At 37.9% G+C, this 20,389-nt stretch overlaps 1 protein-coding gene across 3 annotated transcripts; it reads left to right on the plus strand.

Annotated features, from left to right (window-relative positions):
* Nucleotides 1-413: 413 nt before the first annotated feature.
* LOC121237351 (protein NARROW LEAF 1-like) lies at nt 414-15,221 on the plus strand. Of its 3 annotated transcripts, none has more exons than XM_041134058.1 (6): nt 414-814; nt 2,662-3,159; nt 3,452-3,595; nt 12,205-12,445; nt 13,762-14,262; nt 14,597-15,221. In XM_041134058.1, exons 2-6 carry the CDS (start codon nt 2,665-2,667, stop codon nt 15,028-15,030), a joined length of 1,815 nt encoding a protein of 604 aa, XP_040989992.1. In that variant the 5' UTR covers nt 414-814; nt 2,662-2,664; the 3' UTR covers nt 15,031-15,221. The 3 variants fall into 3 exon arrangements, with proteins under 3 accessions (XP_040989992.1, XP_040989994.1, XP_040989993.1); XM_041134060.1 differs by lacking the exon at nt 414-814 and adding an exon at nt 914-1,765; XM_041134059.1 differs by lacking the exon at nt 414-814 and adding an exon at nt 1,846-2,305.
* The last annotated feature ends 5,168 nt before the right edge of the window (nt 15,222-20,389 follow it).

Here is a 20,389-nt window from a genome sequence, read left to right on the forward strand (position 1 = left end):
TCCTCTGCTTAAGATTGGCTTTAGAGGCATACTCTTTTTGGTAACTCCATTGCTTCAGCACCTGTAGGCAACTTGCAAGTTTTGTATTAATCTTTGTGAGGCCTTCCTTGTTCCTCCCATGCCTTTGCCAAACATTATAGATAACTTTTTCACAATCTGTAAATAAAGTTTTAAGTGGAATTTAATGTTAAATAAATAATTTTTTTTTAATATGAGTCTTGTGTTTATTATTTTTTTTAAAAGAATTGTGGGACACTTGCAAATTCTGCATTTTCGAATATCATTGCTCTTTTCCCAAACACACAGCAGTTCACATGGCATCGTTGCCCAACCCGAGTTATCACTAGCATTAGTCGTAAACTGTTGTAAATGTTGTTGCGTTTACATGTGCGCTCGCATTCGTAGGCGTTTGAACGGATGTCAATATTTCTTGCATGTGAAAATCAATCGGAGTTCGACGTACTGATACAGAATAGTGAAATCGAACGGCTTCCATGGAGATACCTCAGAATCCTTTATACGAAGCTGCCAACACCCGACACGACACATATTCCACTAAAAAGTGACTTTATACAAAAAAAGTGAACAAATTCAATAAATATATGGGCAAATCAGAGCACGCTACGCCGCTTGCTTTATCATATTTATGTACACAATATATACGATTTTGGGTTTCGTGGGTTTCTATGTCAACCTCCAACAGACAACGCAAGCTACAGCTTTTGAACAAATTCTTCTTCAATCCGGTATCTTTGAGGGGCACAAGAGATAGACGCTATTCAAATTTTGGACATTCAGCATTGCTTGCAATTCTGTGAGTCTTCCTCTTCTTGCTATACTCTTTGAATATTTTTCTACGTACGGTCAGTTTTGTTGCTGGTCTGTGTAAAGTTGTGCCTTTTGCTTTCCGGGTTTTCCTATTCTTCTTGTGTTCTTGTTTTTTTTTTTTTTTCACCGAAAAAAAGAGAAAAAAAATCGAACCTTCACCATTGCTGATTATCTATTGGCGCTGTGATTTTAACGTTTATATAGTTCTTTAATCTTCTACCTCTCTCTCTCTCTTGTGATTTAATTATTTAAAGACAAACTTCAACTCCAATAGCACAGATGATTGCAAATGGCTTTTTATTCTCCTGTCCGGTTGCTGAGAAATACACAGGGACATGAAATAAATTTGAGTTTAACTTTTTCTTCTTGGTTTTGTTCTCAACTGCAAAATGCGGGCTTGAAGTGATTTCCAACTTTTTTATGATCGGTTTTAAGTGACTTTACCATTATTAGGAGCCACAATTTCAGAAGATGCCAGATTTCGGGTTGATTCTTTTTTCCAATTCTTTCTTAGTTTTTCTGGGTTACCAAACAAGTGGGGGCACGTTGTCATTTGTGATTTTGCTTAGCTATGTGACATTTTTCCCCCTTTCAGTGTCATGTCTTTTCAGGTTTATTTGCCTAATTACGTTTTTCGTTTCTTTTCTTCTGAACTAGGCAGTGCATAAAGCTGTCATAGTGGGCGAAAAGCAGCCCTTCTCTTTTAATTTAATGGGATTTTATTCCTGTAGGTAGTGCGGGAGAATGTATAATAAGCTAGTTTACTGTTTTCATATTTCACCTTTGAGGAAACCTTAGTGGTTTTTGCGTCAGTTTTTACCCCTTCATGTCTCCAGCAGCCACTTTCTGTCGGGCAGTGCAAATTCAATCGGTGGCCCGTCGTGTCTGATGCCAGATTGGGTTTTGTTTAATATGTATTTCTCAGAAGAAAGATAATGTATGTTACTATCGACTTAGCTTTGCATTCAAGGAACTTGCAGTAATTTCTGTGGATGTATGCAAAAGTCTTTGCTGTGTGATTTCAAGTGTTGAAACCGCTGCATGCCATGAACCTCGAGATATTTTTCTTCTGTGCTGAATTATGTAAAATATATCAGAGGGAAAAAGAAAAACTGAGAAGTGAGAATCATTGCTGTATATGGGGAAAACCAAATAAGTGCAGTAGCTGTCCAACTTATTTCATCAAAACAAACTGCGTCATATACACTTAAAAAAACATTATCTCACATAATGCGGTACTTCTTTTAGATTGTGGAAAAAATTGTTAAAATGGTTCACAGTTGTTGATGATAGCTTTTACTTACTCTCAACCTTCTTTTCATTTGCTTGAAAAATTGAGGGAAGCAACATGTTAACCATCTCACCCATATTGATATGTTTAGAACTTAAGATGTTGGTGCTCACTGCTTTCTGGAAGTCACTTTGTCTGTACTTATTATGAATTCTATCCTTTCCCTCAAGAGCTTATAACTCACAGGTTTGTTCTCTGTAGTTTCCATTTTGAGAGTGTCGCTGATTATGCAGTCACCCCATAGTTTCTATATTCCACTTGCTCTGTTGACTTTGTTTTTCTTTTTTTTTTTTATTATTGTTTTCTTTTCTGTTGTTCCAGTTCAAGCTTTGCGATTGCACCCATAATTACTTTTACTTGATGTATGCATCAAGCAAGAGTTATTTTTCCTCTTTGTTATTGTTGTGCACCTTTCCTCTTTATTTGTCTTTTTCTGTTCTGATCTTGTTTACCTTACTTCTTAGATTTTTGTTTCTTTTGTCATCATTCATCAACTTTGGTTCCTTTCACCAATAACCATGTTATTTCGATTGGTAAAGTAGAATATGGAACGGACCAGAGTTAATATGAGGTTGCGTTGCTCTGGTTCAACACACTCTGAGGAATCAGCTCTGGATCTTGAAAGAAACTGTTGCAGTCATTCTAATATGCCTTCATTAAGTCCACCAACAATACAACCCTTTGCATCAGCTGGACAGCACTGTGAAAGCAGTGCCGCTTACTTCTCATGGCCAAATTCAAGCCGACTAAATGATGCTGCCGAAGAGAGGGCAAATTACTTTTCAAATTTACAGAAAGGGGTGCTACCTGGAACTCTTGGCCGGTTGCCTGAAGGACAGCAAGCGACAACATTGCTTGAACTCATGACCATCAGGGCATTTCATAGCAAGATATTGCGTTGCTACAGTCTTGGCACAGCAATTGGATTTCGTATTCGACAGGGTGCTTTAACCGATATACCAGCTATTCTTGTTTTCGTATCCAGGAAAGTTCACAAGCAATGGCTCAGCCCCATCCAGTGTCTTCCTACTGCCCTAGAGGTCTGGAAAGCAAGTTCATTTTCACCTTCCTGATTATATAATTTCATGTTATTGTTTTCTCTTCCCTGTGCACCCCCGGGATTAGTCGGGACGCTGTTTCGGACATCCGGTGCCAATAAAAAAAAAAAAGGATTATTACCGATCAAAAAAAAAAAAAAAGGATTATTGTTTTTCCTTCCGAATATTATTTTTAGTTTCTGTTGGGTGACTGATTGATATTTCCTATTCCTGCTTGACCCCAGTTTGCTTTTATTATTTGTTAATTGTTAAGGGATCTGAATCTTTATATCAGGGACCTGGTGGTGTATGGTGTGATGTGGATGTTGTAGAATTCTCGTATTTTGGTGCACCTGAGCCTGCTCCAAAAGAACAATTATACACTGAGATTGTAGATGATTTGCGTGGTGGTGATCCATGTATTGGTTCAGGTTCTCAGGTATTTTACTTTCCTGAGCAAGCATACAACTTTTGTCAGACTAGTTTATAGAGAGAAACTACTAGTTGTCTATGCATACTCTATCTCCATTAAGTTTGATTATTTTGATAGGCTTTTTATCACATGAAGTTTGGTAGCTTGGCTTTTTTCAATCTCTAGGCCTATACCACTGCTTCATGTTTTTTTTTTTTTAAGTGTAAGTATATTAATAAAAGAATAGGCAAAAGCCATGTTCAGTACAAAGAATGTCCTAGCTAAGTAGGAACATTAGAAACAATGAAAGCGTGAAAATCTTGGCCATTAAAGATAACGGCAGTGGCCCAAGTACAAAGAGTTCTATAAAAGAAAGCATTTAGTTCCTGCATTGATCTTTCTTTGTCTTCAAACGTTCGTTCATTACGCTCCTGCCATAAACACCACATGACACAAATAGGCAACATCTTCCATACAGCCTTGATCTATTGATTACCTCTTAGATCTGTCCAACTAGCCAACATCTCCACTACAGACTCGGGCATAACCCACCCCAAACCCAGTCTTCTAAATACTTCGTTCCAAATCCCTCGAGCTATATCACAATGTAGTAGAAGATGGTCCACACATTCACCCTCGTTCCTGCACATGCAGCACCAATCTGCGATGATCGCCCCTCGTCTTCTCAAATTATCCGTTGTGAGGATCTTACCCAAAGAAGCGGTCCACACAAAAAACGTTGCTTTGAGGGGCGCCTTGTGTCTCCAAATCCTTTTCCAAGGGAACTGAGTTGGAGGTTCTTGTAACAAAGATTTATAATACGAGCGAACTGAAAATAAACCTTTTCCCTAATGTATCCACCACAACCTATCAGCTTGATGGTTACTCCGTTTCAGTGAATATAAGAGGCTGAAAAGGGCTGCATAACTGTCAACTTTCCAATCATGTGCCGCCCGACTAAAATTAATGTTCCATTGAATTTGTTCCCCCACTATCACCATAACTTCCACCACAGAGACATCATTGTCACTTGCCACCCTAAAAAGAATAGGAAATAGATCCTTTAAAGCCCCATTACCACTCCAAGTATGATACCAAAATTTGATCCTAGTCCCATCTCCAAGACAAAGTCTTGTGTGCCTGGCAAAGACCCCCAACCTCTTCTTATATGTTTCCACAAACCCACATCATATGCCCCACTCACTTCATTGGTACACCATCCCCCCCATAAATCTCCATATTTACTCTCAATCACCAGTTTCCATAAAGCCTCAGGTTTTTTGTGGTATCTCCACAACCATACTCCCGATTAAAGATTCTCAAATTTCTAATGCCCAAGCCACCAGAAGAGATAGGTCTGCATACTTTTTCCCACCTAACTAGGTGGAATTTAAACTCTTCACCCAATCCTCCCCACAGGAAATCTCGTTGTAATTTCTCAATGCGAACTGCCACACTTGTAGGGATAGGGAACAAGGACAAAAAATAGGTCGGTAAGTTAAATAACGTACTCTTTATCAAGGTAATCCTACCACCTTTTGACAAATACATTCTATTCCATCCTGCTAATCGACACTCTACTTTCTCAATCACTATATCCCATATAGAAGCCGCTCGTGAGGCGGCCCCCAATGGAAGACCAAGGTATGTCATAGGGAGTGAAGCAATCTTACACCCCAGAGTATTAGCTAACTGTCTTAGACGCTGCACACTTCTAATAGGCACCATCTCTGATTTATCCAAGTTCACTTTCAACCCTGAAACTGCTTCAAAACAAAGAAGAAGGGCCTTTAAAACACGGATCTGATTGTTATCAGCCTCACAGAAAATTAGAGTATCATCTGCAAACAATAAATGCGAAATATTAATAAATCCCCCACCCGGGGATCCTATTGAAAAACCATTCACACGCCCATTTGCAACTAGAGCTGAGGTCATTCTGCTCAAAGTCTCCATTACAATAACAAACAGTAATGGTGATAGCGGATCTCCTTGTCTACGTTGGACTTCCATTTATTAGAACTGAAAATTTTGCCGTAGATATACACCAACGGATCCATGATCTCCATCTTTCCCCAAAACCACACCTCCTTAGGAGATCTAGCAAAAATTCCCAATTAACATGGTCATGAGCTTTTTCCATGTCTAGTTTGCATATAACCCCAGTACTACCAGCTTTCAGTCTGTTGTCCAGACATTCATTTGCGATAAGGACTGCATCTAGGATCTGTCTATCCTTTACAAAAGCATTTTGAGGCTTTGAGATTATCTTTCCCACTACCTCACTAAGGCGATTCGCAAGTACCTTAGAGAGGATCTTGTAAACCCCATTTATTAAGCTAATGGGTCGGAACTCCCTGATTTCTTCAGCCCCAACCCTCTTCGGTATCAAAGCAAGAAAAGTGGCGTTAAGGCTTTTCTCGAACTGTCCAGCCGAATGAAACTCCTGGAACCAGTGTTTTAAATTTTGTACCGTACTGGCCGGTACGGCCGAAATTTTTCGTTTCGGCAGTCCGGCCGGTACAGGTACTATATCTGTTCCGTACCGGCCTGAATTTCGGACTGTACCGGCCGATATTTCGGCCTGTGTTTTTTTTTTTTTTTTTTGTTTTTTCAAACTACAAGCTTATTTTTTAACCCCCAATTCAGATTAGACTATTTATAATTTTTATATATATGTATTTATATATAATTTATTTATATATAGACTATTATTTTAGAATATAATTTTTATATATATTTATATATATAATTTATTCATATATCGACTATCCCAAAACGTTATCCCAAAACGCTATCCCGAAACGGTACCGGTACCGAAATATTTCGTTCCAGTGCCTTGACCGGTACTGCGTCCGGTACGGTATTCAAAACATTGCCTGGAACACCTTCATGAGATCATCCTTTACTACCTCCCAGCAAGTTTGAAAAAAACCCATAGAAAACCCGTCAGGACCCGGAGCCTTGTCTTTAGCCATCTTCCAAACCACTTCAAAAACCTCAACCTCCTCAAACGGCCTCTCCAAGCGAATACCATCCATAGGCCCAATAGAGTCGAAAGCTAACCCATCAGGCTTCGGTCGCCAACCCTCCTGCTCAGTAAGTAGTTGTTCAAAGAACCCAACTAGATGATCATTAATTATTTGCTCATCCTTACAATCTGCCCCACTGCTTCATGTTCTCCATATTTTGAGGGATTAGTTTATTCTTTGAGCAATATTGGCAATCTAGCAAGCCAAATAGTGGCCTACTGGGCTCGTGCAGAGTCCTGAGCTTGTAGCCATGGGTGTGTGCACGCTCCCAACATCAAAATACCTATTCTTTGCTGTCTCTCCCAACCCTAAACTTACAAACTCTTTGTTCAGTTTTGCAACTGAAATTTCCTCCATGAAAAATACTATGCATAAGCTCTCTCTCTCTCTCTCTCTCACACACATATCCCCAATGACCATTCCCAGTGCTTCTCACCGGAAATAAATTGTTTCCTTCTCTCTTTGTGTTTCTTCATCATGATTAAATCATCTCATCTTTATTCTTCTCTTCATCACCGTTCACTTAACATATTTTCTATTCTTATCATCATCCTTTTCTATTTCGTGATTGGTGGAGAAGCTAGTTGCTCTATGGAAGCTAGTGGTCGGCTCAAAGGTTTTCGAGTTTGCAAGCAAGGGTGACTCTGCTCTACATATTATTGAAAGGAGCATGAATGTGATGAAGGATATCATCATGGGTAGTGTGCTACAATGGGTTGGTTGGTGAATACATGTAACGCCCCAATGGAAGGTCCAAACCACATGGCCTATACACCAAAAGGACTAGTCAATGATACAATTGGAGCCCCATTGGAACCTTATAAAGAGCAAGAACTTCTCATTCCCAAGCAATGTGGGATCACATACACCACCTACCCTTAGCCTTATCATATGGGGTATCACAAACTACCCCTTTATAAAATTGTGATACCCCATATGATAAGGCTAAGGGTAGGTGGTGTATGAGATCTCACATTGCTTGGGAAAGAGAAGTTCTTACTCTTTATAAGGTTCTAATTGGGCTCCAATTGTATCATTGAGTAGTCCTTTTGGAGTATAAGCTATGTGGTTTAGGCCTTTCATTGAGGTGTTACAAATGGTATTAGAGTCTATCCCAACAAAAAATATGGGACTTGAGCCGTGCCACCTACGACGGATTGGTCCGACGAGGACGTTGGGAATTTAAGGGGGGTAGATTGTGATATCCCATATGATAAGACTAAGGGTAGGTGGTGTATGAGATCCCACATTGCTTGGGAAGGAGAAGTTCTTGCTCTTTATAAGGTTCCAATGAGGTTCTAATTGTATCATTGACTAGTTCTTTTGGAATATAGGCCATGTGGTTTGAGTCTTCTATTGGGGTGTTACAATACGGTGGAAGCTTGTGCTTTGTTAGTGAGTAGTAAGGATTTTTATAGAACGTTAAAGGATGAAAACAGAACGTATCTTACACAACGATGTTCTAATGAGTTTAGTAGATATATGGTGATGGCAGAATATGATGGAGGGAGATGTGGGTTTATTGCCATAGTGGAAGGTGTGGAAGGGAGGGGTTGAAAGTTTGCTGAAGTTCTTAGGCAAGTTTCTGTGTTCCAGGTCTCTGTTTTTAGTGGCAAAGACAAAGGGTCATTAGTTCAAATTGGTGCTGGGTTGGCTCGCTATAGAGGAAGAATATATCTCATGCCAACTCCATTTGAGGCCTAATATGGTGCATGGGAGGTTGTATAAGGTGGCCTTGGAGGGTTTGGCAAACTTCACGGCAGCCCAACATCCTTATTTGGGCAGTGGAGGAAACATGGAGGATGTTGAAGTAACCGTTGTAAGTGGGTCTTGTTTTGCCTGAAGAGGTATCTTCAGGATTTGCCTACACCACAAAATCTCAACCTAATTCAAACCTAGGTGGTGTTTGAGGCTTTTGAAGGCGACTCGATACAAGAAACTTTGTACATAAACACTTATGGGTCTGAAATCTCAGCTTTTGGAGTTGAGATCAAACAAGTGGACTGGGCTTGGGCTCGGATGTGGGCTTGGAGCGTGTTACTTCTCTGTCTATGGTTAAAGAGCCCACAGGCTTGGCTGGCCTGCACTGGTTGACGGGCTTAACTAAAATTAAATCAAGCGCGCCAAAGCCAAAGGTAATGGAGAAGGGTAAAGCGAAAATTGGGCTGGGCATGGAGTCAACCTGACCCGCATACACGTGGCGAGCAAAAAAAGCAGTTGGGTTGGAAATCCCCAAACACAGCCTCAAACGATGTAGTATTAGTAGATAGCTGGTCACTTGCGTTATACCACCATTCATTGACATTCATTTGGACCAATCTCTTGGATTGTCCCCAAAGAAACACCTCAAATATTCCTCCAATGTCTTGTTAACAATTTCATCCTGCCTATCCGATTGAGAATGGCAGTCCCATATAAGTTTAGCTGGACCACCTGAGCCCTAATACTCTCCCAACAGAACCTACTTTTGAAGGTGGGATCTCACCCTATCACAATGTTTTCATGCATACATGGAAGTTCATAACGTGTTGGATGAAAATATCTGCTATCTTGGCAGATGTGTATGGATGTGCAATTGCTATAAAACGAGCATCTTATTTAACTTTAGAGTGGTGACCACTAATATTACTAGGTACTTATATAGGATTGGCTACCCTTCTATGAAAGCCAATGAGATGCATGACCACACCCTTTCTTGAGGGGGCAAGAGCTGTAGAAGCCCTCCTCATGTTCTCCAGTTTAGCTCTGTCACAAATATTTAATTCCTTGACGTCGTTTTTAATGTTGGATTTCAGTCCCACCCAAAATAAATCTCTTTTAGTATGCATAAGGTATTTTCGTACCTACTTATTAAAAAAAAAAGGTCTTTTCGTACCTAGAATGCCCAGCTATGGGGCTGTCATGTACGTGCTTCATGACTGAAGCCTTGAGGACATATTTTGTTAGTGTAAATTTTTCTTTTATGAAGCAGCAGTGAGTACTCCATCCAGTAGGCTGTAATTCAGGGAATTCAAAGTTTTCTTCTTGATCTTGTGAAGGATTTCTTGGACCTCCTCATCTCTATCATTGCTGGCCTTAAGCTCACTAGCCCATTATGCCACTAGTATTGCGTATCCACAGCCCATTTCTCGGTTTTGGTGAATGGCATCCTTGTTGGCTTCTTTAAGAGTTCCCATGAATTGAGACAAGGGGATCCATTGTCTCCTTTTCTCTTTGTTATAGTTATGGATGCACTTAGTCAGATGTTGGGGCTGCAGTTGGTGGAGGTTTTTTTGCTGGCTTTTCAGTGGGGTGTACTAACAATGGCCTTCTTAATGTTTCCCATCTTTTGTTTGCACATGATACATTACTTTTTTGTGAGGCAGATCTTGGCCATGTTCAGTCGCTAAGAGCACTCTTACTTTGCTTTGAGTCTGTATCCGGTCTAAAGGTGAACGTTGGAAAGTCAGAGATGGTGCCGGTGGGCCCTATGCGTAATATTAGAAGTTTAGCAAATGTTTTGGGTGCAAGGTATCTTCTCTGCCCATGAAATACCTTGGTCTTCCCTTAGGGGCTGCTTACAAGGCGAGAGCTATCTGGGACAGGTTGATTGAGAAGATTGAAAGAAGGTTGGCGGGATGGAAAAGGCTTTACTTGTCAAAAGGGGGAAGAATCACTTTGGTAAAAAGCACTCTTTCTTTGCAAAATGTACACTTTTGTAACAGTAAATGTACACTTTCTTTGCAAAATGTTGATGCTACCTCGAAATTCCCAATATCTAGTCCAAGTTGTTCAAATGCTCTTTCATGGTCTTTATGGACAAGAATGTTGTTGAAAAGACCAATACAAACATTCTTAAGTTGGGCTTAAAGACCACAATCATAAGGCCAAATTGGGCTTGAAGACCTCATTCTTCAGAACTGTTATTGTCTTGCGATTACCTCAATCAGAAGAAACTTGTTTCCTTATTGGCATTGCTTGGCTAGAGCTCTGAGAGTATCATTTCCCCCAGGACTGGGATAGGAGGCAAAGGTGGCATGGAATGGGAAGATTGCTCTTGTTATCTTTAATATAAATTAATTATATGATATATCACTAGCTAGCCGTCCGATTCATTCGTGTGAAGGATTCTGTGATGCTCACCTTTTCTCCCTGGCTTAATCAAATATTCCTTTGTAAGGGCACAAAGTCACCTCCCATTGATATTTCATTTTGGCGTTAGGAGCAAGTTATTGAAGAAATAGGGACATGAAACATGATACTAATAGCTTTATATAACTGGCATTCAAAAAATTTGTATCGTACGTATATTGCAGCACAAGACGTGCGTGACATGGAACCTTCATATTCTGTCTGGGTCTCTATTTTATTTTACTTTTTTGTCAATATAATAGTTCTGAGAGTGTATAAGATTCTTGAGTTAATGTTTCTTTTAGCAGTTCTGGTTGATATCAATGCCCACATTAACTATTTTTGATTGTCCAGGGGCTGACCTCAAGTTTGATCTTACGATAATTCTATAAGCCAGAGTTTGTGATATTGGCTGGATCATATCAATTCATTTCTTCTGAGTACATGTGTCATTTAATAGATTAAACTGGTCCATGGCCTTCAAACAAGAGCCTCCTACGTTTGGTGCAAGAGAATACATTCCCCCTCTCAGAGAAAGAAAAAAAAAAAAGAAAGAGTCACATTGATGTTTAGAGACCTTTAGTGCTACAAGGGCAGCATTACAAGGGAATGAGATCAAGAACGGGAGAAGAGTGATTTATGGACTAAGTTTTGAAATTAGGCCATCATGCTAGATAGAGCAGATATGCCAAGATGGAATTGCTTATCGGTCCCATAGTCTTGAATAGAATATTTGAGCTACAATTTCAACCTAACAATATTTCTTAGAGCTTAAAATGGTTTCATGATAGTTTAAACCTAAGTTTCTATTATGACAGATTTACAGTTTTTTTTTTTTTTTCCCAATGAAAAGCAAGAATTTCTAAATTGAAGTTTCTCTGAAGGAAGCTTTAATTAGTATTAAGGATTCCTGCATCTCTGCTTTGCCTGACCTGACTCATATTGGTCAACCGGCTGTGGGAGCTTTTACTCAAGGGGTTATGGTGTTCTGTAAATTGTAGGTCAATCTACACAGCCAGTTGAGGGTATACTGTCATACTCAAGGGGTTATGGTGTCTCATTCTGTCTCTATCTTCTTGTTTTTCCCAACTGATATTTGCTTGGCTATATATCTAGCACTTTTACTTATAAAAAAAAAAAAATATATCTAGCACTTCTGCTATACTGTCATACTTCACTTATTCAACTTGGAGAAGCACCTAAGGTTTTTATCAAACAAAAAGAGAGGCACCTAAGGCCAGCTCAGAATTTTATCTGACAACAATAAAATGTTATTCAAACTCATGCTAACCTTTGTACATTAAAATCCAAGGTACCACTACTTTGGTACTTCATCAGTAGTCATATATTTTTCTTTTCTTGCCACAGTATCACTTTTTTAATCACTTTTATTTTATTTTTCAGGTACTTTTCTCTTCAGGTTATTCCTTGAATTATCTTTGCTTTCCATTTTATAAAATGTTGGTAATACATATCTGTCTTACTTTTTGTTAGGTGGCTAGCCAGGAGACATATGGAACCTTGGGTGCTATCGTGAGGAGCCAAACAGGCAACCGGCAAGTTGGTTTCCTGACAAATCGTCATGTTGCAGTTGACTTAGACTACCCAAATCAGAAGATGTTTCATCCCCTGCCTCCAACACTTGGACCTGGGGTGTATCTAGGTGCAGTGGAGAGAGCTACCTCATTTATCACAGATGAGCTTTGGTACGGTATCTTTGCTGGAATAAACCCAGGTAATGAGGATATATCACTACTCCGATTACTATAATTGATGTAACCATGCCATTGATTACAGTAACTAAGCAAACTGATGGTGAACAAGCCTGAACGTTTTATCATGGAGAGTAAATGTATGTAGTTGGATTGATGATGAGGCATTTTTTTTTTTTTTTTTTTAGTTATAAAAAAAAAATGATGAGGCATAGTCTCATCATTAGGCATAGTCTCAACATTAGGATAACCAGTAGGGGTGGGCGGTGGGTCATCCAGGCCTGCCCCACCTGTGCCACTAGGGAACGGGCAGGCAGGCTGTGTATCAAATTTTTAAAAAGTGGCAGGTTGCAGGTGGGATACCCACCCGCCTGCCCGCTCGCTTCGCAAAAATAAGAATAAACCCTATGTTTGCACATTTCAACCACTCGCCTACTTCTCCCTCTTTCTTCTCTTCTTCCTCTCCAGACCCTTATGATCTCCTCAAGTCCAACTTCAGGCTGGATTTTAGATGAATTTTGTGTATTTTGTTCGATCTGTTGTTTAGTGGCATTTTTTTGTATATTTGTAGTGGTTGATGGGTGGATCTATGGACGAAGAGTTAAAAAACCTGACTGCCTGTTCAACCAGGGTAGGCAGCTGCGGGCCAGAGCTGGGGGCCATGTGGCCGCCCTGCCCCAGTGGGTAGTTGCCCTAATAACTGCACTCTATATACCACCACAATTTGGATTATACACTCTTGGTTTATCTTTTTTTTTTTCCTATGTAATGAAGCCACTAACATAGGATAATGGTGTTACCTGATTAACTCACATTGCGGCATGCATGTCTGTTTGCATCCCCGTCAAACAGGAGAAAAATTAATGTAACCTAAGAGGAATGTGACACTGCTCAAATCAATTGTGTTTCAAAAAATCTGCTTCAACGTAAACTTATAATCAATTTACAGAGAGAACGACTCTAGGCTTAGTAGTAAGAACATGAATCAGGTAATTTCTTATTTTCTGCTCCATATTTATGTGTGACTCATTCCTTTATAAAGTTTCTCTTTTTTTCCTCTTGTATTTTTTCTCCTCCACACTCGTGCCTTTTAGAGTTCTCTTTTTTTCCTCTTTTGGTTTGCAGCTTTTAAATGTTTTTATTTAATTTTTTCTGCTGTTGTTATATTATGTTGCTAATAGATGTATCTAACCACTCCAAAAAAAAAAAAAAAACAGTAGATGCTTAGGAAAAAATAAGAGAGATATTTACCCGTTTTAAAATATAGGTTTTCATTAATTTATAAGCTTGTAGTGTCCTGACCCCACTACAAATTCATTTTGTGATGGTATCTATGCAGAGACATTCGTAAGAGCAGATGGTGCATTCATTCCTTTTGCCAATGATTTTGACATGTCCACCGTTACTACATCTGTGAAAGGTGTAGGAGAAATTGATGACGTCAAAATTATAGACTTGCAGTCTCCAATTAGTAGCCTTATTGGGAAGCAGGTCATGAAGGTTGGAAGAAGTTCTGGCTTGACCACTGGAACTGTATTGGCCTATGCTCTCGAGTACAATGATGAGAAAGGCATATGCTTCTTGACTGATTTCCTTGTTGTGGGTGAGAACCAGCAGACTTTTGACCTTGAAGGAGATAGTGGAAGCCTCATCATGTTAAAGGGTGAAAATGGCCAGAAGCCACGACCAATTGGAATCATATGGGGTGGAACTGCTAACAGGGGCCGACTTAAACTCAGAGTTGGCCAACCTCCTGAAAATTGGACTAGTGGGGTTGATCTTGGGCGCCTTCTCAATCTCCTTGAACTTGATCTCATCACATCTGATGAAGGACTCAAAGGTTTGTGTTGCAGATGCCTGTTTTGTGCTCTTTTTGTATCCGATCTGTCTGACTTTTACTGTGGATTTATATTGTTCATAAGCACACTGATTAAGCTGCTGGTGCAATTTTATATAAATCAGAAAACCAGGATGCCCTTTCAATGGTGAGGACATCGTCTTTTAATTTGACAAAGTTGTTTTAGGTTAGGGAAATGTGATCATATTATGGTCTTATAATTAATGATAAATGAAAAACCAGGTACAAGTACAGGCACAAATAGAACTGTTAACTGGTTTGTAAATTTTGTAACGGACTAATTGTCATTCGAAGTATATGTTTTTGTAATTTATAGTTGCAGTGCAAGAACAAAGAGCTATGTCAGCAACAGCAATTGGGTCGACTGTCGGGGACAACTCACCACCTGATGGAATGTTGATGACGGACAAAGTTGAGGATAAATTTGAACCGCTGGGTCTTCAGATTCAGCACATCCCACTGGAAGTAGAAGGCAACAGCCCAACAGTGAAACCATCACTATTGGAAACAGAATTTCATCTGGAAGATGGGATCAAGGTGGCTCCCAGTGTTGAGCATCAGTTCATTCCAAGCTTCACCCGATGCTCCCCTCTACATAAAAATAATACACTGTTTAGGGCTGTTTCAGAGAATCTCTCTTCTTTGAGAAGTGGCCGTGATGAAGATATATGTGTTTCGTTGCACCTGGGTGACAATGATGTTAAGAAGAGGCGTTCAGATGCTTCAACAAGTGCAGAAGAACCAAAATGAATCTGTATTATGTCAAAAATTTCTAACCCTTGATTACATGTTTATGTTGTGTATAAATTTCAGCTCAAACAATGAGCCGGGTCTACTGAAATCTGGACCATCAAAGTTAACCCTGGTGATGATGCCCTAGAAATATTCATGAATCCAGATTCCCTTTGTTAAGCTCTTGAATCAAAAGATTTACCGTCTTTATCACCTTTGCCAATTAAGGTGCTTGAGACAAGAGTAATGCTACATACAGTCGTAGAGTGCACAAGTGTTACATAATCGTTTTGAAAAATAGTGGCGTCCACTATTAAAAAATTAATTTTTTTCATGTAAGTCTTGTATTATTTACTTTTCTTAAAGTAATTGTACGGCGTTTGCACATTTCACAATTGTAAATATCATTTCTAGAAAGACCGTAATAGTTTAAGCTCCTTCTAGTTAAAGTATGCAAATATTCGGCTGGGAATGTGCAGTTTTGCCTCAGTAGTGGGGCATGCAAGACGTTTAGGTGCTAAATTTGAGATGTTTGATTCATCGGACTGCAGCTATTTTCATTTTCATTTTACCTCTTTCTATTTTTAGACATTTTCTTATAGGGTAAGAGAATGTTTGATAATTTTTTAAACATGTTTTGAGATGCGGCTTTGAGTTGGGTTTTATGAAAGTTTTGAGAATTGTTTGAATAAGAATTTGTTAAGATATGATTTGTATTGGGTTTGTGAAAGTGAGTGGCTAGATTTTAATAGTTGTTTGAATATAATCTAAAGATGGTTGGTTTGTTTTTTTAAAAATTGTTATATTTCTTGCATTTTTAATTTTTACTACAATCTAGGCAAATGATGAGATGATTTTTTTTTTTTTTTTTTTTGAGAGAATAGAAAATTTTTTTGAAAAATTTGACACCTTTTTTTTTTTTTTTTTTTATGAGTGGTACTACTCTATCTCCATGTGCCCACTCTGTGTGTCGCTTAATGCAAATTGTACTTTTTTATTTCAAATATTTTTAAACATATTTAAACATTTTAAAAAATATATATATCAATACACTAATAGTCACTTTCTTAACTATTAAGAAAAAAAATTAAAATAAATAAATAAATATATAAGCGATCAAAATAAAAAAAGTAAAATGAAAAAGCATACTCGCATTTTTTTTTTTTTTTTTTAATACCCTAAGCATGTTTCTTCCAGCTTCCCCGTTAAAAATACTAAAAAGAATGTGGCCTCGTTACAGTCCTCAAATCATTTTTAATATGCTTGAATTTAAATTGAAAACCTTTTGAACAATTTTGAAACTTTTTTTTTTATACCCAAAGTTTTCTAGCCCGCGTGAAAGTTCAATCATTCCTAGACATGGTAGAAGATTATGGACGAAAATTCATTCATTATCCTTCCTTAGAGTACCGCTACACCTACGGAAAATTCGGTATCGAATAGTGTAAATTGTTTTTTATATTTTTACTCAATCATTTTTTAAACTCTTTTAAATATTTAAAAAAAATTCATACAGTCATTAAAAAAATACTTCCTTAACCATGAAGTAAAAAACATTAAAAAAGAATTCGATAAAAAAGAGCATGCAATTTTTTTTGTTTAAGTTTCAAAATCAGAAAATCTTTCTTTCCCAAATAAATCATTATCCAAAGTTTAGTTCTTTTAAGTTTCTAATTTTGTACTCTCCTCTCATCTCATTAATTTACTGCACGTCTCAAATAACTTCACTTTTATGTTATAAAGGGTTCTTGAACATGTTGCTTTTCATAGCAAAAATATTAAAAGAATATACAAGATGTGTTCATTACAATATTAACCTTTTTTAATATCTTTTTTATGTAAGTCTTATTTTTTTCAAAAGAATATAAATGGCTCGTGTCAATTTTTTTTTTTTTTTAGCAAAACAGGGTCTATTTACAATTCCTTTTTTTTAATAAACCATGTAAGTGCTTAAAAAATAAAAATAAAAATAAATAAAAAATAAAACCATGTAAGTGGCCTTTTTGATGGGGCTGAGAGAGTGGGGCTTTTAGGCAAGCCCCTTAGTTTTTTTTTTTTTTGAAATAACCTCTTCCATTCATAACCTTTGCTAAAACAAAGTTAACAAGCAGTTAGGAATGTCCTCAGTGTCCACAATGCAGTCTCTGGCATTAAGAGCATCTTTCCCTAACTTATGGGCAACCAAGTTGCCTTCACGATATGTATGATTATAAAAACATTGCTCAAATCTGTCTATTGTTGCTTGGATATCTGAGATGATCATACCAAAAATGCTCTTATCCTTCTTCTTCTGTTGTATAGCATTCACCACAACCTTGGAGTCACCTTCTAAAATTACCTTTTTCATTCCTAATTCAAGTCCAAAATTGATTGCCTTTGATGCAGTTGTTGCCTCTGCCAGAAGTGGATTTGGAAATGCATCTTCTTTCTTTCTCAAGGTTGCCAAAAAATTTCCTTCTTCATCTCTTACTGCTGCTCCTATCCCTAATTTATAGTGCTTTTTATCTATAGCCACATCCCAGTTTATCTTACAAAATCCTTGAGGTGGACTAACCCATGAGACCCTTATGTTGTTTGTTGCTACAATCTGATCATCCTCTTCTGACCTTATTGTTGAACATTTTGTCATCAATTCTCCAACTCTATGCATGATTGTCTTAGGATCAATCATAGTGTTCTTAAAGACATATTCATTTCTCCACCAAATGTTCCATAAAACTAGAATAAGCTCAATCATCTCTTGCTTGTTAAGTCTTTTCAACATGTCCCGAATAAACACCTTGAAGCTGCTACATGCTATCTTTGTTTTCTGAATTTTCCTTCAACTTTGACTCAGTATATCAGTTGTTGAAACACACGCCCATTGTACATGTTCAGTTGTTTATTGTTCCCTGAGGCACATTGGACAACTTGAATCTTGAATGATCTTCTTCTGGCACAAATTGACCTTGGTTGGCAGTATATTCGAGCATACTCTCCGTAGAAAGTTCTTGGATGCTGGAGGTATTGACAGTTTCTAGAAACTGGTCCATTCCTCTCTGTTGGTAACTCTTGTTGAAGCCTCTCCTTATTTCCTTTCTTTCAGTCCCCTTAGTAAATGATAAGCACTTTTCACTGTGAATTCTCTCTTAGCATTGCTTCTCCAAATCAACCTGTCTTACTGATTATACTTGCTAATAGGGATTTTAGTTATAAGACCAGCTTATGTACTATTGAAGATTGCCTAAATTAATGAAATGTTCCATTCTTTTGTATTTTGTTGAATGAGGGCTTCCACTCTTGCATATTTTCCCAGCAGGTTATAACCAGATTGAGGTCTGTACAATATAAGTTGAGGCAGCCATGAATCTGTCCAAATTCTGATGGATTTACCACTTATGATTCTCCAATTTGACCTTTCTTGAATTAATTCTCTTATTGATAACAGACTTCTCCAAATATAGGATGGGTTGCTTCCTAGTTTTGCATTGAAAAAATCTGAGTGATGGTAGTATTTTGCCTTTAAAACACTTGCTGCTAGAGAATCTGAATTTTTAATCATTCTCCAAACTTGTTTTGCTAACAAGGCTTGATTAAAGTTTTCAAATTCTCTAAATCTAAGACCCCTATTTCTTTAGCCTTCTCCATTTTTTACCAACTCATCCAGCTCATCTTTCTCTCCTCATTTACTTGCCCCCACCAATAGTTGCTCATTAAATTGTTTAACTGTTTCAGCAAGCCCTTAGGAAGTTTAAAAACTCTCATTGAATATGTTGGAATAGCTTGTATCACTGATGTTATTAATATTTCTCTACCTGCTTGAGATAAAAACTTCCACTTCCAATTTTTCAATTTCCCTCTTACTTTGTCTAGTATTGCCTTGGAACTTTTGTTCCTCGATCTACCTATCAAAGCTAGAAGGCCTATATATTTATCGTAGGAGTTTGTAATTCTTACCCCTGCAACACTTGTGATAATGTCCCTTATGGAAGCCTTTGTGTTGTTGCTGAAACATAGAGCAAATTTGTCTTTATTTAATCATTGGCCTGATGCTATTTCATATCGACTGATGATGTTACTGAGTCTTCTCCATTCTACTAATGAGGCTTTGCAAAATAGTACACTGTCATCTACAAAAAATAGATGGTTTAAGTGAACTTGTCCTCTGCCCAATGGTAAACTAGTAATCATCCTCTTATGTTCAACCTTCTTGAGCATTTGACTTAGAGCTTCAGAACATATTATGAATAGATAGGGTGATAGTGGGTCACCCTGTCTAATTCCTCTAATTAGAACAAATTCTGGTTGAGGAGAGCCATTCACTAGTAAAGAACATGTGAATGTGGTAACACATTTAAGAATCAATTCTATCCATCTCCTATTGAACCCCATCCTTGCCATTACTGATTCTAGAAAACTCCACTCTAATCTGTCATAGGTCTTGCTCATATCCATTTTAAGTGCCATGAACCCAGTTTTTCCTTTCATCTTACACTGCATTAAGTGCATAGCTTCAAAAGCGAGTACTATATTATCTGTAATTATTCTCCCTGGAACAAAAGTTGTCTGATTTGAAGAAATGAAGTCAGGTAGGATTTACTTCAACCTATTTGATAGTACTTTGGCCATTATTTTGTATAATACATTACACAAACTAATAGGCCTATATTCTGTGACACTTGAGGGGTTTTTTGTTTTAGGAATTAAAACTATGAAAGTCTTATTGATAAAACAATCCCACCTATTTGGGTTCAAGGCCTTTATTATACTTCACATAGGTCTTCTCCTATAGTTTCCCAATGTTATTGAAAGAAACCTGCTGAATATCCTCAGGACCAGAAGAATTGAAGGGGTTCATGTTGAATACTACTTCTTCTACCTCTGAGTACACAAATTCTAAAGTTAGCATTATATTCATCTCCTCAGTAATCAGTGTTAGCATGCCCTCGACACACTGTGGTTGACCCATTGGATGAGATGTTGCATTCAGATTAATGAAGAACTCCTGAATAATGTGATTAATGGCTTGTGTTGTAGAGTAGGTATTTCCCTCTTCATCATTGATTCTGTGTATAGTGTTGTTCTTCTTCCCTTGGTTAGCCCACATGTGAAAAAATCTAGTATTTCAATCCCCTTCTCTGAGCCATTTTTGTTTTGATCTTTGCTTCCAATTTAGATCCTCCTACTCCAGTTTCAAATTCACATTCCTTTGAACATGTTTGATTTCCTCTTGCTCAGCTTTTGTATTTCTTTCCTGAAGTTGTTTCACTTTGTTGAGTTGATTTTCAATTGGTTCTTTGTATAGTCTTGTCTTCTGTTCCAGTTGATGAATTGACTTGTGCATCTGTCCAATTTGTTTATGACATCAATCACTGTGTTAGCAGTGTTGTTATTCCCT

This window comes from Juglans microcarpa x Juglans regia, chromosome 6S, assembly GCF_004785595.1.
Source record: "Juglans microcarpa x Juglans regia isolate MS1-56 chromosome 6S, Jm3101_v1.0, whole genome shotgun sequence".
Lineage (NCBI taxonomy): Eukaryota > Viridiplantae > Streptophyta > Magnoliopsida > Fagales > Juglandaceae > Juglans > Juglans microcarpa x Juglans regia.